We start from the raw sequence: 18,812 nt of genomic DNA on the forward strand, positions 1-18,812 counted from the left end.
CATGAATAATATTTCATTGTGTTACACAAATATTTTAATAATAATTATGATATTATTTATCTATCAAATCTCATCATCCCAACTAAACAAACTTTGTATGCGTTCGTGCAAATTACATTATATGTAAAAATAAAAATTAGGTATCCATATCGAATAGTATTTAAATAATTCTGAGCTCGTATATATGTTATGTCCATGCAAATACTATTTCTAAATCATTATTTCAAATAATACAAGATAAAGCTGTTCAATATCTTATTTTTCCTGAAAAAATGTTCCACTTATGGATTCGACTCGACTCGAGTCATGCTCGATCGATGCATGGTTCGAACCTTATTCAATCATGCTCGATCGATACATGGTTCGAACCTTATTCACAATATTTGAATCACATTTTATCTGCCTACTCATAATTTACTATTTATTTATCTAGTTATGGTTTTTATAGTAGGAGAAAATAGCCCCTTTGATCCATTAATTGCCATCAATGTGTGATATATGACTAAGAAGTAGTCCTCGCATTATGTTTGGCACGCCCAAGTGCGGATAGCCCACACTACCTAAACCGTCCAATTTTTGGGGATAAGTTTGGGGAAGATACCAAAATAGACTTAGACAGGTTGGTAGATTTGACTATGTTTATTGTTTAGTGATTTAAAATCAACTGATGTTATGCAAATGAGTGGAAATCCTAACTATCATTAAAAAAAAATCTAATTTTTTTAGAATTTTACTTGATATTTTTTAGAAAAGGGAAAAAAATAATTTCTCTTTTTTATTTAAGAAAGTTTAAGCTTCGGTTTAAATCAGCCCAGAGAACAGGAAAATAGGAAACCGAAACGAAAATCGAATTTTTTTTATTTATTTTAGATAAAACTGAATTTACTTGTATTCATTCCTCTTTGATGCCCCACTCTCAGAAATCCCAAAACGAAATTGAGGAGCACTATGTCATACTAATAACCATTGTTGATCATAAGGCTCCTGAAATTTTTTTTCAAACGAAGATAATAATCGAAATTCAGATCTATTGATTTCAAATTCGTTGACTTGTTAGAATAGATAAAATTGAAGTAAATTTCAAATTCATTCCATATCAAATTATGCAATTTCAAATACGTCCGAGATGTGTGACGTTAGAAACTTTTCCATCAATTTTTTCCTTCCAAATCAAATCAATCGATCCAAGTGCAATATAAAAGAATTATTGAACAGGAAGGATTTTATCGACATGCGAAAAGTTTACAAAAGAGATATAAATTCTACAACTCAATATCTAACATGTTATTCTATATTTGCGAAATAATGAAACTATAAAAGAAAATCTTAATGCAAACTTGTGATATATATACATGTGTATTTTCCTTTTATTCGCATCTCCTCTTCATGTCTTCATATCTTCCCATCTCTCGCGTACTTGTCAATTTGAGAAATGTCAAGAAATTTGTGTAACCCACTGTCTACAAGAAACCTGCCAATACAGGCAAAAAAATAAGTGAGACGCTATGAGAAATAAAATATCTATAAAAAGTTGAGTTTGGATTAAAAAAAATGGAATTCATTAATATATTCTACGAGACTAGATCTTATATTCTGAGAAAGTTACTTTTATCTGGAAATTTTTGAACCAAAATCAAGAAAACTAGATCACAGTTGGGAGAGCTAGCCTCTTGAACTTACTAGTCACTTCACATTTTATCGTAAAACCAATATGAAAATCCCAATGTTATTCCACCCTTTTCGCTCACGGCGGTCTGTTTCGGATTGGTTTAATCTGTTTTATCAGTATTCAGAGTATGCATATCAATCCAGTCTATAATGGAAGACAAACCATACTACCATGCTGGCCTAGTGTTGTCCCCCTTCCTCGAATGATATCCTCGTGTTCACATGTTTTATCCAAGTATTTATGATAGAGTAGTGGTATTCATACTTATCTCTCAGAGTTTTGGTCATGGACTGGCAACCTCCCGGGATCATGGACTGCAAATTAACAGCTATATTTGGGTTGTGAATGCTCTGTCTGAGGTGTATCCAACCACTTTCTTCTCCTCCTGAATCCGAAACTTTGGCCCTATATATATCCAAGTGAGAACAAGTATGCTTTTCGTGTTGTTATTTGAGATTGGTAGTTTGAATGGATATATATATACCTGTACATATGGGCATCAATCGGAAGCGGAGTGTCGTTGGAGTCCACGAGGCACCCTTCACTCACCCAACAGTCTCCACAAGAATCCAGTGCAAAACCTTCTAACCTTCCTTCCTAGATCATATATTTGTTGTCATTATTGACCGTGATTGTCGTCGTCGTTATTATTGCTTTCGTGGAGTTGCTAGCTATTTCCAAGGAATTAAGAGGGACCAAATGCATTTACATACCTCAACGTAGTTCCTGAACACCTCAATGACCTCAGAACCTTTTGCCTTGGCGTACCTAGGCTCTGTAACAATGTTTATTCTCAACTCCACTGATTCCAATGGCTCTTCCAAATCTTCTATTAAACTCCCAATGCCTTTATTTGATCCTTCAAGCTTCATTATAACCATTTCAATGATAATTTTTACGACCATATAAGCACCTGAACACAGACAGGCTCGATATGAAATCAACAACCCACAATAGAAGTCTTGTCAATGTAATTTATCAGAGAAAATATGACAAAACGACTTGTTCTTGATTCTCAAGAAGATGATCTTCGTTTTATCAACATAAATCCCATGGATGTAAAAGAATCAAAGATTTACCATCATCAAGAAAATGATTCTCCTTAAGGGCACCATGGCCTGAAGTTTCCATCATAAGATGAGTCTCAATTCCATCCTTATTAAGCTGAACCCCCTTATCAATCACATTCCTATAGCCAACTCTATACAAGCAATGAAGCCCTCCTCTTTCCGTGATAAACCGTGTCAACGCCATGCTTGTACGTGCATCGGTCACGATAGTCGTGCTCGGGTGCTCCTTCAGCACAATGGAGGACATAAGAGCAATAAGCTTGTCTCCATTGACGGGATTTCCTTCTCTGTCAACCACACCGCTACGATCAACGTCTGTATCAAAGACAACCCCGAGATCAGCGTTGTTTTCGATCACTGCAGCTCGTGTTAAGGCCATGGCCGTTTTGTCCTCTGGATTAGGAATGTGATTTGGGAACATTCCATCTGGGGTGAGATGAAGTGAGCCAAATGTGTCTGCTCCAAGCTTGTCGAGGACATCCCATGTGAAGAAGCCTCCTGATCCATTTCCAGCGTTTACAATTATCTGCATTTGTTAGTATCTTCGATCAGCATAAACAAGCTAAGTGTCCATTGAGATTTTGTTGTGAAATTGTATTTTAGGTCTAAACATTTTACGATTTTGGTCCAATTTTATTCTTAGTGTCCTTTTTTTTTTTAACAATATTAGTCATTTTTCTGACGTGACGCTGAAGTCGATCTTACTGTCGAATCTGCACCTTCCATAAAACTTAAATTGTCAAAATTCTAAATGTATAGTACTCGTACTGAAATTGAAATTTAACATAATAAAAAAACAAAAATATAGGAGACAAACAAAATTTTTATTTTAAAAAAATTAAATAAAATGGATGAAAACTTCTTTAATCTTTGTTTTATCTTTATTTATTGTGTTTTTTTAAATAAAATAAAAGAAATAATTAACTTGATTCATTTTTTTTATAATAACTAACATGTTTTATACTTAAATTGGAAAAGTCTATATTAATATATATTTCAGTAGAAATAACAAAAAATTAAAATAATCCATATAACAATATCCGAAAAAATTGATTATAAATTACTACGAATGGATATTAATATAATAAACATGTAGAATTATTATAATTATAAAACAGAATGTGAATTAAATTAAGTTGGTGAAATACTAAAAGGGCTTAAATGAGAACAAATTAAAATTTGATCTTTACATATAATATATATAACTCAGAAATCCAAAAAAAAAAGATTAAATATTTTCAGAACCCTAACTTAAAATTATATGAACATTAAAAATAATTAATCTGTGTAGTAATTAAAATGAAATAATCGTGACATTATTTTTTTTGAAAATTATACAAGACAAGAGACACTCACGTACGTACCTTAAATCCTTGAAGAGGAGTGTCATAATGCAAGGGATGATTGACCTTTTGCTTGATGATTTCTCGCAGATGGTTCGCGTACGTACTCATGAAATCGACTCTCGTGGGCAGGATCCGAAGCAACGTCGACACTTTGGCGGATCGGTTCGCATATTTCCGGGCAGCCCCGTCGCATATCTCCTCCACTTGTGGCGATGTGAGGCCTCCTTTCTTGGTGAAGAATTTCAATCCATTTCGTGTGTATGGCAAGTGGGATGCTGTCATCTGTGCATACAATTGACAATTAATAGTTGATTTTATTTGTTTCTTTCTCATAAATAAAGAAATATTGCAACTCATGGACTGGAGAATTGCGAAAGTCAATTGAAATTAAAAGATTTTCATATGATTAAGAACTCTAATAAATCGTGAAGAAATGGAAATTTCATTGCCTTGATAAATTTTTATTATGAGATATAAGAAGGGTCATAAAAGAAAAATTTTATGACGTGATTGGCAAAAACTTATGTGAGATCTCTTATTTGGATCATCCATGAAAAATATTACTTTTTATTCTAAGAATAGATTTTTGTGAGACGGTCTCACGAATCTTTATCTGTGAAACGAGTCAACCCTACCGATATTCACAATAAAAATTAATACTCTTAGCATAAAAAGTAATATTTTTTCATGAATGATCAAAATAAGATATCTGTCTCATAAAATACGACCCTTGAGACCGTCTCACACAAGTTTTTGCCTACTTTTTACTAAGAGTATTATTTTTTATTTTGAATATCGATAACCCGTCTCACAGATAAAGATTCGTGAGACCGTCTCACAAGAGATCTACTCGACGTGATTTGGTTGTCTCGACATTAGGAAAAATTATACTTTTGATCATGTATTTTATATTATTTTCATTTTGGTCTTTTTATATGTTAATTAGTCAACTATCACACTCTCAAGTCTCAACTCAATTTTAGTTATTTTTATTTGAGTGTTAGATGTCGGCAATGTCCCAAGATAAATCATCATTTTCAGGTGTCATTTTATCAACATGATGAAAAATGATTAAAATAGAAAAAAAATAATAAATCAGTAGACTAAAAATGTGAATTGATCGAAATTATATGACATAAATATAATTTCGTCCAATTCTTTATTTATATTAATCCGATATTTCTTGTATTAGCCAATTGAATAATTCATCAAACAATATTATTTTAGTATCTCAATCATTTTGTCTCATATATGGGGCAATCAAATGATAGAAAATTACGGTGGATTTATGTGAAATATATCGAGTGCATGTGAAAAAGAAAAAGAAAAAGAAAGAATCTCTATCCAATGCCTAACCATTATGGAAGCATCGTAGAGAAATGGAGGCAGCACGGTGCTCATGAAGCAAGCCGGCGTGGTCGCAAGTCCCATGTCAAATATTGCACATCCCGCCCTACCAAGTCCGGCGAACAAACCCACACTCAACGCGGCCCCCGATATTCTCGGATCCCGCCCGACAGACACCCTAACGGCCAACGCGGCTTCTCCGCACTCGCTCCTCTCAAGCTGAGCGGTCAGCCACTCCCCGAAGCTCTCCCCTATGGCCTCCATAGCAGGTGGCGTGAGGTCGACTGTCCTCCCCTTCTCGCCTTCCAAGGCCACCCCACGTATGTCGGAACCGTTCTGCAATCTCTTGATCTTCTCCACTTCTTCATCCGCCACCACTTCATTGAACCCTGAAGCTATGGAGCACGAAACTGAAAGGGATGGCGGGAATTTCGTCGAAGAAAACGGGAACTTGGTGTTTGAGTGATGAAGTGTTTTGACTTTGGTAAATGAATGGAATTTCAGGGTTTGGAGCGTCGTCGTGGATGAAGAAGCTGCCATTGATGATATGCAAATGGTTTTGGCGCTCTGGAACCATTTCAAAGATTTTAGAGCACTCAAGCAAGAAGTTGACAAGATAAGATTTTTTGTAAATGGATTAATTAGAACCCTACATTTACATATCATAAATTCTAGCCAAAAACTAAGAAAATATCTGCCTACAAGGTTCCAAAATGCATGAAGATTTTTATCTCGTAATCCCACGTTTTGATTCCCAGAAATGTTTTCCTGTCATATAAACTTCATTTTTAGCAATTAAACTTTAAAAAATTAATTTTGTACTAATTAATTATATATCAAGTTAATTATATATTTAAGTTTCTAATTAATGAATTTACCATGTTGTCCCTCATCTCCGACTTAAAACATCCACCGCCCCCCGCTTGTTCGTGCCGCTCTTCCGTGTCGGCGTTGTCGATCATCCCCCTGCCGTGGCCGCTCGTCTGTGCCGCTCTCATTGCGGTCATCGCTTTTCCCCACAATTCGGTTTAGTCATTTGTTGAATTTTAAAAAATCGGTAAAATCGTATACATTTTTATATATTAAAAAATAATTCTTATTTGGTTTACTTTCAATTTCAAATTTAAATTATTATTATTTTATTGTTGGACTTAAACAACACTCAAAATAGGCCCGATGTATTGCCCCAACAAGAAAATCGATCTCTGTTCATCGCTCTGATTCTCTTCACGGTTTTGCCCAAACCAAAGGCATAACTTTCCAACCAAACTCGATTCTTGCGAGGTAAATTTTTTTGTTTTATATACTTGAAACCTCGTTTGTTTTATGAAATTTGAATGGTTAACTATTTCATAAATTTCCTATATTGGTCATTTTCGATATTGGTCATTATGAAATTTGAATGGTTAACTTTTATGAAATTTGCATGCTTTTTATGAAATCGATATACTTAAAACCTCGTTTGTTTTATGTACTTACACCGATGACATCGATCTTCCTTCCTCGGAGGAGGAAGATGATGAGGAGCAGCTGGAGCTCAATGAGACAAATAAACAGCCAAGTAGACAAAATAGAACTTCTACAAGACTCGATTTTGCTGAAAAAGATTTGAAGAAACGAGAAAAGAAGGACGTGATTGCTGCTCAGGCTACTGAATTTGCTAAACATGAGGCCCTTAATGATGATCATGATGCCTTTACACTGTTGTGATTGGCAGTCGAGCTTCTGTACTTGATGGTGATGATGATGCAGACACCAATGTTAAAGATATAACTATTGATAACTTCTCTGATGCTGGTCGTGGGAAAGAACTTTTTAAGAATGCTGCGGTGAAATCATTCATCTTTATGGCTTGAAACTCCATTTTTATCGTGGAAATTTTGAAGCTTTTGAAAGTGGTTATGAACAAGAAGTTTGAGGTTTATGACAAACAGGTTAATGTTGGATCTCAGTTTTCTCGTGCCCAAAATGCAACGGAAGTTTAAAAATTTTTATTTTATTTTGACAATCAAAATATATTTGTTTGAGTACTCGTATGATTTATTGAATCAACATTCAGAGGGCGTAATAATTTTATACCTTTTGGTGATTAAATTAATAGGCTCCAACTAATCCGTTATGACGGGTCTAGCTCTTGATGAATCCCTACGAACTTTCTTCAAGAGACTCCTTTCTTTTTCTTTTAATCGGGTCCACGACTAGATTGTTTGATCATCTTCCAAATTGCACTAGAAAATTTGGAATAAATTTTAACGTTGGAGAGAAAATTAAGAGAGACAGCTCAACCCTTTTTCCAAAAGGAGAGGGCCAAAAATTTTGAGGAGGAGAGAGACCAATTTTTTGAAAATTGTGAGGTTGTGGTGGCTAGGGTTTTTGACTTCTCACTTATTTATAATTAACACATGACCTAATACATATAATTAACATTAATGGGCTTGATTGATTAATCGGGCTAGTCCAATTAGTTTAATTAATTTAATCAAAGTCCATTAAACTTTAATTATTAAGTATGTTGGACTTGTACTCCTACAAGCTCATTAAATATACTTCCCACCAATTTTAATTTAATATTTAATCAACTCAAATTTTGAGCTTAATTAATTAAATTTATTATAAATTCAACATTTGAATTTATTATTTAAATTATAAATTCAACTCTTTAAATTTATCACCTCCAAAATTTAATATTTAATGAACCCAACTTTTGAGTTTAATAAATTAAATTATCAAATTTTATAAATTCAACTCCTTGAATTTATTCTCTCAAAATTTCATAAATTCAACTTCTTGAATTTACTATCTCATAAATTCAATTCCTTGAATTTATTTTCTCAAATTTTAGTTATCATAAATTCAACTCCTTGAATTTACTATATCATAATATAAATTCAACTCCTTGAATTTATTCTCTCAACGAGAACAAACGATCCAGTGCTTGTGTGACCGTCAATGATTCAAGGATACAGCTAGCCGTGGGTTCACAACTCTTTGTGATTCAGAATAACATTTATTCTTATTCGGGCTTACCCTAGTTAGCCACATTCTTTTCATCAACACCTTGATTAAGAATGTCAGAACTCATTTCTGATTGCACCTATCGGATCATGGTAAGAGCATTTAGTAGCATCGCCCCATGATCCCCTAGGTATCACTGATAGTGCCTGCAAGAATCAGTCGATTATGATTACGTACAGTACGGTCCCTTCATCTCATATATGCCGATCGAATCTGCAATCATTGGTTTATCGAGGGTTGCATAATAATTCGATAACTATGTGATAACTATAATAGTGGCAACGCGTGTAGTATTTGAGAACTCCTTCTCTAACGTACATCTCATACTCTGGCAAGAGATTCATGCACTATTATTTCATAATATCACACAGGATATCCACACCCGTAGGTGAGCGGTGAATCCCCGACTACAATGCATTGGCTCCTATATGTGTCGCAATCGCCACCTGATGACTCTCCTGGAGCCGGCAAATGAGTCAAAGCACAGCCCTAGCATATAGAACCTCAGTGTTGTCCCGGGTCGTAAGGACTAATGGTGTACAATCATAACCACGGACTTATCCTCTCGATGAATGATAACCACTTGGAAATTCCGAGGGAGGATTGTTCGGTATAATCATCATATGACTATCCATCTGCATGTTTGGGCATCTCTATGCCCTTAACAAGAAACACAGTACACAACATCACAGATGCTAGTCTCGAGTTCAAGCGGCCTTTATCCTTATTTTAGGCGGCTGAATCGACTAGGAACGAATTTAGAATATGCAGTGTTTACAAATGAGTTTCAACATCGAATTACGATTCATTTGTATTAAAGCATAATCAAGGATTTTATCTATGCTGATTGCAAGAGTGTACAGATAAATTAAAATGAAACCATTAAAAAGTAAATTATATTAAAATAAAGATTGTTTATTACACTTGAGCTAATAAATTCTCTAGCCAACATTTGGCTTTCAGGACATCTACTCTAACCATTAGAGCTGCTAAGAGACCTGGGAGTCGGATTCAGCAAGAATAGGTAAAAGATAAAGCCAAATTTGCCGCTTCCAAGGAAGCTTCTAAGAACAAGGGTGAAAGCAAGATTGACTAAGATGAGCCTCTTCCTGAAGCCCCTCAGAAATGGAGATTACACTGGAGTTTCATTTTCCTGAACCCACTGAGCTGACACCACCACTGTTGCAGCTAATTGAAGTCACTTTCAGCTATCCAAATCGAGAAGATTTCAAGCTCTCCAATGTGGGTGCTGGTATTGATATGGGGACTCGTGTGGCAATTCTAGGGCCCAATGGAGCTGGGAAATCTACCCTGCTCAACCTTCTTGCTGGGGATTTGGTTCCAACAACAGGTGAAGTGAGGAGGAGTAAAAAAATTGAGGATTGGTCGATACTCCCAGCATTTTGTGGATCTCTGGACAATGGATGAAACACCAGTTCAGTATCTTCTTCGCCTCCATCCCGATCAAGAGGGACTCGGCAAACAGGACGCTGTTCGTGCGACGCTTGGAAAGTTCAGACTTCCCAGCCACAACCATCTAACCCCGATTGTTAAACTATCAGGGGGGCAGAAAGTCCGTGTGGTTTTCACTTCCATATCCATGTCTACGCCTCATATTCTGCTTTTAGATGAGCCAACTATTCATTTGGATATGCAAAGTATTGATGCATTAGCAGATGCACTCGATGAGTTCACTGGCGGTGTTGTCCTAGTCAGTCACGACTCTCGGCTTATATCATGTGTTTGTGAAGATGAAGAAAGAAGTGAAATATGGGTGGTGGAGAATGGAACTGCTGAGTTTTTCCCAGGCACGTTTTAGGAGTACAAGGAGGAACTTATCAAGGAAATCAGAGCATGCAGAGGTTGATGATTGATTTGGTGCATATCATAGGTATATTTTTTATAAAAGATTATCGGCATGATATTTTCTGTATAATTTCTGTATTAGCTAGCTTACATCTACACCCAACTCCTTCAAAACTTTAAAGGATTTTTGTGTTTGAAATACTTCAATTAATGTTCACCGAGTCTTAATCCCCTCTTCTGATTTCAAGTTTTCATCTTCTCGAGAGTCTGACATTGTTGTACTTTGATGGCTTAGAGCTGTCTGTCCAAAATTTAAATACTTGATATTAGAAGGTGAGACAAGGATATATGTCTTGCTAACACCCAAAATGTGGCTGCTGTATCTGTTGCTGAGCAATTTGAACGTAGTTCTGGCAGGGTGCAACCTTAATAAATTTCTTGGTGGTGTTCCCAGGTTTCAGAGGCTTTTTGGGCATATATACTTCACAGAAGTAAGATATTGCCTGACATATTTTCTAGTAAATGATTTACTGTAATTTGCTTTGTAAATTTGAACTCACTGTCTCTTCTATTGTCGGTATTTGAGTATCGGTAATGGTCGGGGATGGAATCCATTAACCGATCACCATTTAAAGTTTATTGAGACAAAAGAGGTGTGTTCCTTGTGCTTCAACTAATTGAGAACTCCACAAATTTGCTAGAGTTACAAATCTCTGAGAGTTACAAATCTCTGTGAGCAACTTCACATGCTAAATTTTCTTTTGACATCGGTGGATAAAGTAGTTGAAAATGTTCGTTTTTTGAACTGTAGGATTCCTCGTCTTCATTAGCTGCAACAAGAGATTGTGATTTTGGATTTTTTGGTATAGAAAGTTGTCTTCTGATTTCATGTTTCATCAGTTGAAAACTATGAAGATGATTGGTGTTTATAGTGGGACTTGAGATAATCAGAAAAACACTTAGGCTGTACATGTGTTATGCCCCAAAGAGGATTGAAAATTTTTATTGATACTAGTGCACCCACGCATGTGGTACGTGCATGTACGGTTTTTTTATAATCGTAGAAATTAATGAGAGGTCGTAGTGCAAATTTGAGAGAGCTGATATTGAAAATAAATTACAATGACAATTTTGAGAAAAAATGTTGGTGTAAGGATAATTTGGTAAACAAAAGATATCGGCTTGAGAGATTCTTTATATAATAGTATGGATTTTGAGTTTTTTGGGGTTTCCTTGTGAGAATCATTTTATTGATTATTTTTTTGTAAAAAAAAAAAGAACGTTTAAAAAATATATTATGATAAGTTATTATAGTCTTTGTATTAAAATTATTGTATAGTACAATATTATTAATAGATAAAAATATGGCCAAATATAATATATTTTAAAAATATTTATACATATTTAAGAAAATAATATTATTTTTATTTTCAATGTTATATTATTATATTTATATATTAATAAAATTACAAGTCAACAAATAAATCACATATATAATTGAAATATAATTAAATAAATATTTGTCTTTGAAACCCATAGATATTGTTATCTGACAATGAAACAACAACAATCTCCATTTTAGATTTTTTACATATGGTATTGATTCATTAAAAAATCAGAAAAATGTTCAACATGAAAGTTGAAAACCATTTAAAAAACTAATTAGTGGTGTATATGATTTATTTATTGAGTTTTAATTTAATTTTATTGATATATAACCATAATACTAAAATATGGATAGAGAAAAAATATATCATTTCATTATATATTTATAAATATTTTTAAAATATATTATGATTGAATACATAATTTATTAGTTCATAATCCTAACATTTTTACACAAAGTATGATACTTATTTATTATAATATAAATTTAATTTATTTTTTAAATTTTAATCTATTTAATAACAATAATTTGACTTGAGCAATTTATATTAAGCTCGAATTTGAGTTTTTAGTTTGATGATGTGCCGGATAGTCATTTATAATAGGGGTGGATCGGGATAGGTACCTGTTTCGTAACCCTACTAACCCGATCCTCATCTCGATAAGAACTGAGAATATTTTTTCTCATAATCTCATACTCGACAAAATTATCAAATAATGAAGAAGAACAATGGTGGTGTCATCCGGGAACTTTGTTGAGGTAGAAAAGCGTCAAAAATATTTAAAACTTAAAAACAGTATTAAATTTTTTTTATTAATATGTATGTTAAAAATTTGGATTGGGACGGGAATACCATCGTGTGGAAATTATATGCCCGGTCTCTCTCCCGACATTGATTGTGGCGAGAAAAATCCTGACAACTCGGTTTGGGAAAACCGCCACGGGGGTATTTTCGGGCGGGAATGGATGGGATTTAGGATGGTTCGGGATTTTGGCCGATTTTTATATCCCTGATTTGCAATAGTTCATATACCAATTTTGTCGATTTATCAATAGTTTGTGTACCAAAATGTAATTTAATTTACTCCTTATTCAACGTATGAATAAAGAAACACAAAAATTCATATGAGATTATCTCACGAGTCAATTTTGTGATATGAATATCCAACATGATCTGGCTTATGAAAAAATATTATTTTTTATGTTAAAAGTATTATCTTTACTATAAATATGGATCATTTCGACTCATCTCACAAATATGGATCCGTAAAACCATTTTACGAGAAACTTACTCGAAAATTGGTAATGAAAAACTCGGGAGCCGCGCTAGGTCGAGGCAATTTCCCACGAGCTATGAACTTTCACTCAAACACGTATATTTTTAGTTTCTAATTAATGAATTATCCATGTTGATTAATTACCTCACTCTTTGATCTTAATTGTTTTTTACTTTTATTGGATAACTTATAGCCACATTACTTTTTATCTGATAAAATATAACCAATACTGTCACATAATCATATATAGAATTTCTCCCGTGGGTTAATGGGTCTGTCATGACAATATAGCAGTTCATGTTACTCTATTTTACTCGATTTAAGATACATTTTGGCATATATCATTTTTTCGAAAGATATAATGTTCTACAAACATATAGAATCGATAACTTTAGTAGATAATAAAAATGGCAAATTTTAGTTCTTTGTGATTTTGGTCATCTGTATTATCAAATTTCAGCCAAAGTCAGGTATTATCTTTCAATTTTTGTCATTTTTTGTATCGAGAGTGTTGTTGTGATATTACACATGTCAGCGTCATATCGAAAGCACATCGATATCATATCAACTTCAGGTATGAATAATTTCTAAACTCGAAAACGTTGAAATTCGACAACATAGATAACCAAAATCGCCGAGTGACAAATATATACGATAAAAAAAAATGCACGTCCATAGAAGTATATATTGAATTATTTAAAACTGTCCGCTAGAAAATCTTACAAATGCATGAGAAGTTGGTGGCCTTCTTAATTAGTAGGGTTCGCGGTATCTTTAACACTTGAAGATGCTTGAAAAGAAACGAGTAATTGAGTAGATAAACGACATGCAGTAAACCAGTAACCGTGTAGCAATTAATTCTAAAATTTCAGAAATTAAATTAAACAAACGCAAAAAGAAAATAATGATTAATTAATTATAAAGCTTGCATGGCATCAAAGATTCTTATCATTTTGTCACTGATCAGTTGTGAAGAGGGTTAGGGCCTGTGTGTGAAAATCTCTTCTCTTCGTAAAACATATCTGATGGAGTACTTGAGGCTCTTGCATTGCGCTCCGCCGTGCTAAAGAAGCGGCGGGTTCTCATCGCCGGTGGCGGCCATCTTAAACTGCCCTCTTCTGCAAATGATGATAAATAAAATTCTGTGTTAAATAATAAAAACCCCAGAAAAAACATAGCAATATTTCTTGTTTCTCTCCTTCCCTTTCTTTCATTCTCAGTCATTTTTGTTCACAAACTTACAAAGAATTAAGCTAAAGTGAGATTTTGACAAAACAGAGAGGCATAATTAAGTGTAATATAAGCTATGTCTCCTGATATTATGGGTTCAGTCACATGCATGACGATGTCATTTTGACCCGGCCATGATTCCTGGAACGTCCTTCTTCTCAATATAATTCAAACTCATAAAGCAATCAAAAACTAATATTAATTGTCTTCAAACGCGTGTTACTTCTGGTTATCTGTTTGTTTTATATGCCTACGCAAAAAAAAAAAAAAAAGAATTATATTTGGGAATATGTTACAATTTTTTGTCCCCTAATTTGCACGGTTTTTATTTCTTGGTAACGTTACCCAGTCAATTTTTCAATCTTTTTTCCCTAGAGTGCTCCTGACATGGCAGCGGACCTATCGTCAATGTTCATCCGTATGTCATAATTTTCGATATCACGTCAGTACTTTAATGAAAAATGACAATGATCATAAATTTCAAATTAAAGAACTAATGTCACAAATTGACCAACAACGTGACGAAAAATGAAAAACATGTAAATTACAACCTTCTGTGTTTAAATAAGGCATTTGTATATAGAAATTAGAAGGGAAAATTACAGGTTTGGTAATGTAAGTTGGTATGTTTTTTGTTTTATTCATGTAACTTGTCGATGTTTGGCTTCATTTAATGATTTATAATCTTTTTGGTCTTTATTCATCCAAAACCACTAAATATATCACTATTGCTTATTTGGAACAAATAGTCTCATACATGACTGATATAGCGAGAGTAAAACATATATTTTACAAATTAAATATATCTAAACAAAAATAAAAGAAACAAGAAGCTTTTTTCCTCTCATTTTGAATTATTATGTCTTTTTCCTTATTTTTCTCGTTTGTTTTGTTTAGATTTATTTTGATGTGTGTAATATAAGTTTATTCTCGCTATTTGAGTTACATAGAAAAACATCTATATCAGATAAACAATATTCGTTATTGTCTTTTAGCCCAAACAATAAACCAAAATAAAAAAATCCCAAGTTACTGGATTAAAACCAAACACTACACGTCGAGTTAAATTGTAATTTTCCGTATAAAGTATACAATATGGTATATGATCAATCGAATATTAATTAAAGCATTGCGTGTATAAATATTTAATGTATTTCGCATTTAAATGCGGAAAGGATAGTTTTATTTAATTTTAGTGGCTGATATTGGAGGTAGGTCTAAAAATTAGTTCAAATATATAAATGATGATGAGGACATCAGCCGAATAAAAGTTGATGCACGAGTGGAGATGATTTGATAATAATAAATTTGTGTCAGAAATAATAATTCTTCAATAATATTGCCACATAAATACAATTCCCCACTGAATTTATTGGTTGGATATATAATTTTGATTCATATTTTCAATGCTGCTATTATTTCATGTTCACTTTTCCTAATTAAGATTGCGAATCTTAACCATGCATATAGTAAGTCTGATTTAGGCTATCAAATATGAAATCTACGCAAATTTATATATTTATAGCTCGTCAATTTATATAAAAATAAGTAATTAATGAAGTCAAAAATTTGTGTGAGACGGTCTCACAGGTCGTATTTTGTGAGACAGATATCTTATTTGGGTCATCGATGAAAAAATATTACTTTTTATGATAAGAGTATTACTTTTTACTGTGAATATCGGTAAGGTTGACTCGTCTCATAAATAAAGATTTGTAAGACCGTCTCACAAAAGACCTACTTAATTATGAAATACATGTGTTGTTTACAAAATAAGTAATTATAAAAAATATATTTTAAACTATTTTCGTATAACATAAATAACTGTTTACATTCTTACTTATCTGTAAAGTTATTATTTTTTATATAATCTCTATTTTAAAAAAAAATGCTCAGTACGATAGAATTATGGAAAAAGCTATTTTTTACATCCATGACGTGCATTTTACAGTGTAATAAATTTAGGAGCGAGTAAAGTCGGATGAGTTCGATTTATCTTAAAAACTCGAATCAAACTAAAATTATTGGTTTGTCAAAATTTTAAACAAAACCAAACAATTGATAATTAAAAACCGAACCGAACCGAAGCTTGGTTTTAGTTCGGTTCGGATATATAATTAATTTCAATTTTTGAAAATTTAAACATATTTTAAATTTTCTTTCTAAAGTAGCTATTATTAAAAAAAGATAAATTTTAATGCATGTATAGATATTAAAAATTTTAATATTATAATGACACTACAGATTTAGTTTCCCATTTAGATTAGATTGTATTCGGTTAGAATGGTGATAACGAAAATCGAAGATAAATCCTCGACATTAAATTTGTCATCTTTAAAAAAAAATTAACCACGTCCATCACCTTTCTAAAGATGAGAGATATGTACCTTCTATATCCATTCAACTTTAATTTGAATAATTCGAAATTCTAACTTTGAACCAAACATGTAGCGCTTACCGTTTTACCAAAAACTATAGCTGGTGGTAATGGTACAACTCAAATCTTTTAAAGTTCACAGCAGCTCAAGCACCACGGTTCGATCGCAATAATTGCACTCCTTGCAATCAATGGGAATCGAACTCATGACTTTAGCTCTGATACCAATTGTAAGACCGAGCGCTTGCCGCTTTACCAAAAGCTATAGCTGGTGGTAATGATGCAACTCAAATCTTTTAATCCGCACAGCAGCTCAAGTACCACGGTTTGATCGTTCTACCAAACAAGGACAATTATTGCACCCAACAAAACCCATTTTTTAGATTTTGTTAAATTTAAATTCAATCCAAACTGTGTTCAACTAAAATCCAATCCACACCAGTTGTTCGGTTCGATTCAGTTTACTCTCACCCTCAGTAATAATCATCTCTGCACGTGGTGTTATTTAGGTTATTACAGAGTTTTTAAAAATTTGAATTGCACGATTATCACAACATGCTGCTATAGATTTTGGTAAAACGAAAAACTTTATGTCGGTCCTACATGAGCATATATATTTACTAATTTGTAATAAATTGAGACTATGATTACAACCATATCCAACTACCATTAATCATACACCTGTGGGTGGCTATTTTTTGTAGAGTCACTCGGAGTTTATAAATGCACGGGGGAAATTGTACAATAATGTAATAATGTAAATCGAGTTTGTTGGGGTCAGAAAAAATACGATTAAATGGTCGAACAGTTTCACTCGAGAAACAGAATTCGTCGCATCCGTGTGAAACATCAATGTTGTAATAAATAATGACTCGTTAATTCTCTCAAGTAGACACAATTTCGTGTGTCGATGGAATCCAATGCGTCACACGAGTTGAATCGAATTCAACACTAATAATAAATCAGATTGAGTTGCTTAAAAATGGATCATAGTCTGATTTCAATAATGATTTTAAAAAATATTGATTATAGTTTGGTCTTAGTCTGATCTAATCTGATTTCAATCCAGCTTCATTCGATCTCAGTTATGGATTGAGTTACACTCACGATCCGATAAATTAATATCAGACCATTTCTGATATCATACAAATATTAGTTAACTTTCATCGTCTGGAAATCTGGAATTAGTTTAATCTGATCTGATCCGGTCTAATAACATACCTAGATTGAAATATTCAAAACATTACCAAAGTTTTATGGCAATTGTGTGAGATCTTTGAATCAACTAGTATTTTCGATTGTTCCGTACATATCACTATATGATAAAACGCTTGTCAGTTTGTCCAAAGCTATAGTTGTTAGTAATATTTAACTAAAATATTTTAAAATGCAGACCGAAACCATCAATTTCTTCGCTGAGTTAAGTACTCTTGTTTGTATGTCCACATTTCAGGGGTTAATTTCATAGATTTCTAAGTTTTTTTTTTTTTACAACAACCGAAGTCGTAAACAAAGTTAGATGGTTCGAGCAGTGTATTAAAAGGTGATTGTCTAGGCATCGGACAACGGTCCACTGCCTTATTTTTAGAAATGCGATATCTTTGTGTGTTTTTAAAAAAATCGCCTGCTCAGGCAGTTCAAAATCCGCTTAGACGGCCACCTAATTTAATATATAGAATTTTTACTTTTAAAACTTCTCTGCATATTTTTTAATCAATTTATATCGATAGAGATAATGAATATGACATTCATTTTGAGTTTGAATTCAATATGGATGAATCATTGGAAAAATATGGAGATAAACAAGAAAAAATTATATTCATATGAAAATTAAAAATCGTCTAGACACTAGGCGATGAGTAGTCTTTGGTCTATTGCCTTTTAGAACATCGAGTTCGAGACTTGAGCAAAAAGTTAGCACTATTTGGTTAAAACCTAAGATAATAGCATGGGATTTTATCCCAAATTCATTTAAGAAATTATCACGAGTGCGTTCACCCACTTCGCCAAACACGGATAACTATTTCATTTATAAATTTCATAATAATAGAAATACATTCATTCTTACTAGAAACTGAAAGAACTCTTTGATCTTAAGATCGAAGACCCCTGGATTTGCTCAAAATCTTTGGAATCCATTTATTTCTATCCATGGTGATCTTTGGTCTCTACCCGGATCCGATGAAAAAAATGAGTCCATCGGGATGAGCATAAACCAAATACGTTGGTTCCAATATCGCATAAACATCACATCAATATTATGTTCGTAAAAAATGATTAAAATAACA

The 18,812-nt window shown here is 33.2% G+C and overlaps 1 protein-coding gene, 1 long non-coding RNA gene and 1 pseudogene across 3 annotated transcripts; 2 read left to right on the forward strand and 1 right to left on the reverse strand.

Annotated features, from left to right (window-relative positions):
* Nucleotides 1–1,189: 1,189 nt before the first annotated feature.
* On the reverse strand, nt 1,190–6,039 carry LOC142555389 (uncharacterized). 2 transcript variants are annotated; one of them, XM_075666235.1, is made up of 7 exons: nt 5,442–6,037; nt 4,104–4,367; nt 2,749–3,265; nt 2,383–2,582; nt 2,154–2,266; nt 1,934–2,074; nt 1,190–1,471 (listed from the first exon to the last, which is right to left on the reverse strand). In XM_075666235.1, exons 1-7 carry the CDS (start codon nt 5,970–5,972, stop codon nt 1,393–1,395), a joined length of 1,845 nt encoding a protein of 614 aa, XP_075522350.1. In that variant the 5' UTR covers nt 5,973–6,037; the 3' UTR covers nt 1,190–1,392. The 2 variants fall into 2 exon arrangements, with proteins under 2 accessions (XP_075522350.1, XP_075522349.1); XM_075666234.1 differs by lacking the exon at nt 1,190–1,471 and having other exon boundaries at nt 1,486–2,074; nt 5,442–6,039.
* Nucleotides 6,040–6,184: 145 nt separating this feature from the next.
* On the forward strand, nt 6,185–11,284 carry LOC142555390 (uncharacterized). Its single transcript, XR_012822393.1, has 3 exons — nt 6,185–6,716; nt 10,708–10,972; nt 11,065–11,284. It is a non-coding gene; the product is annotated as an uncharacterized LOC142555390 (long non-coding RNA).
* Nucleotides 6,824–10,699, forward strand: LOC142556380 (ABC transporter F family member 4-like; annotated as a pseudogene).
* Nucleotides 11,285–18,812: the final 7,528 nt, after the last annotated feature.

The sequence above is a fragment of the Primulina tabacum genome, chromosome 9, assembly GCF_025594145.1.
Source record: "Primulina tabacum isolate GXHZ01 chromosome 9, ASM2559414v2, whole genome shotgun sequence".
NCBI classification, from domain to species: domain Eukaryota; kingdom Viridiplantae; phylum Streptophyta; class Magnoliopsida; order Lamiales; family Gesneriaceae; genus Primulina; species Primulina tabacum.

Excerpts from the sequence above, each read along its gene's own strand:
- LOC142555389 (XM_075666234.1), bottom strand. The coding sequence starts at position 5,972 with ATGGCAGCTTCTTCATCCACGACGACGCTCCAAACCCTGAAATTCCAT. Across the intron at positions 4,368-5,441 it reads TCTACGATGCTTCCATAATG|ATGACAGCATCCCACTTGCC; the intron begins GTTAGGCATTGG and ends TTGTATGCACAG. Across the intron at positions 2,583-2,748 it reads GAATCATTTTCTTGATGATG|GTGCTTATATGGTCGTAAAA; the intron begins GTAAATCTTTGA and ends GTCTGTGTTCAG.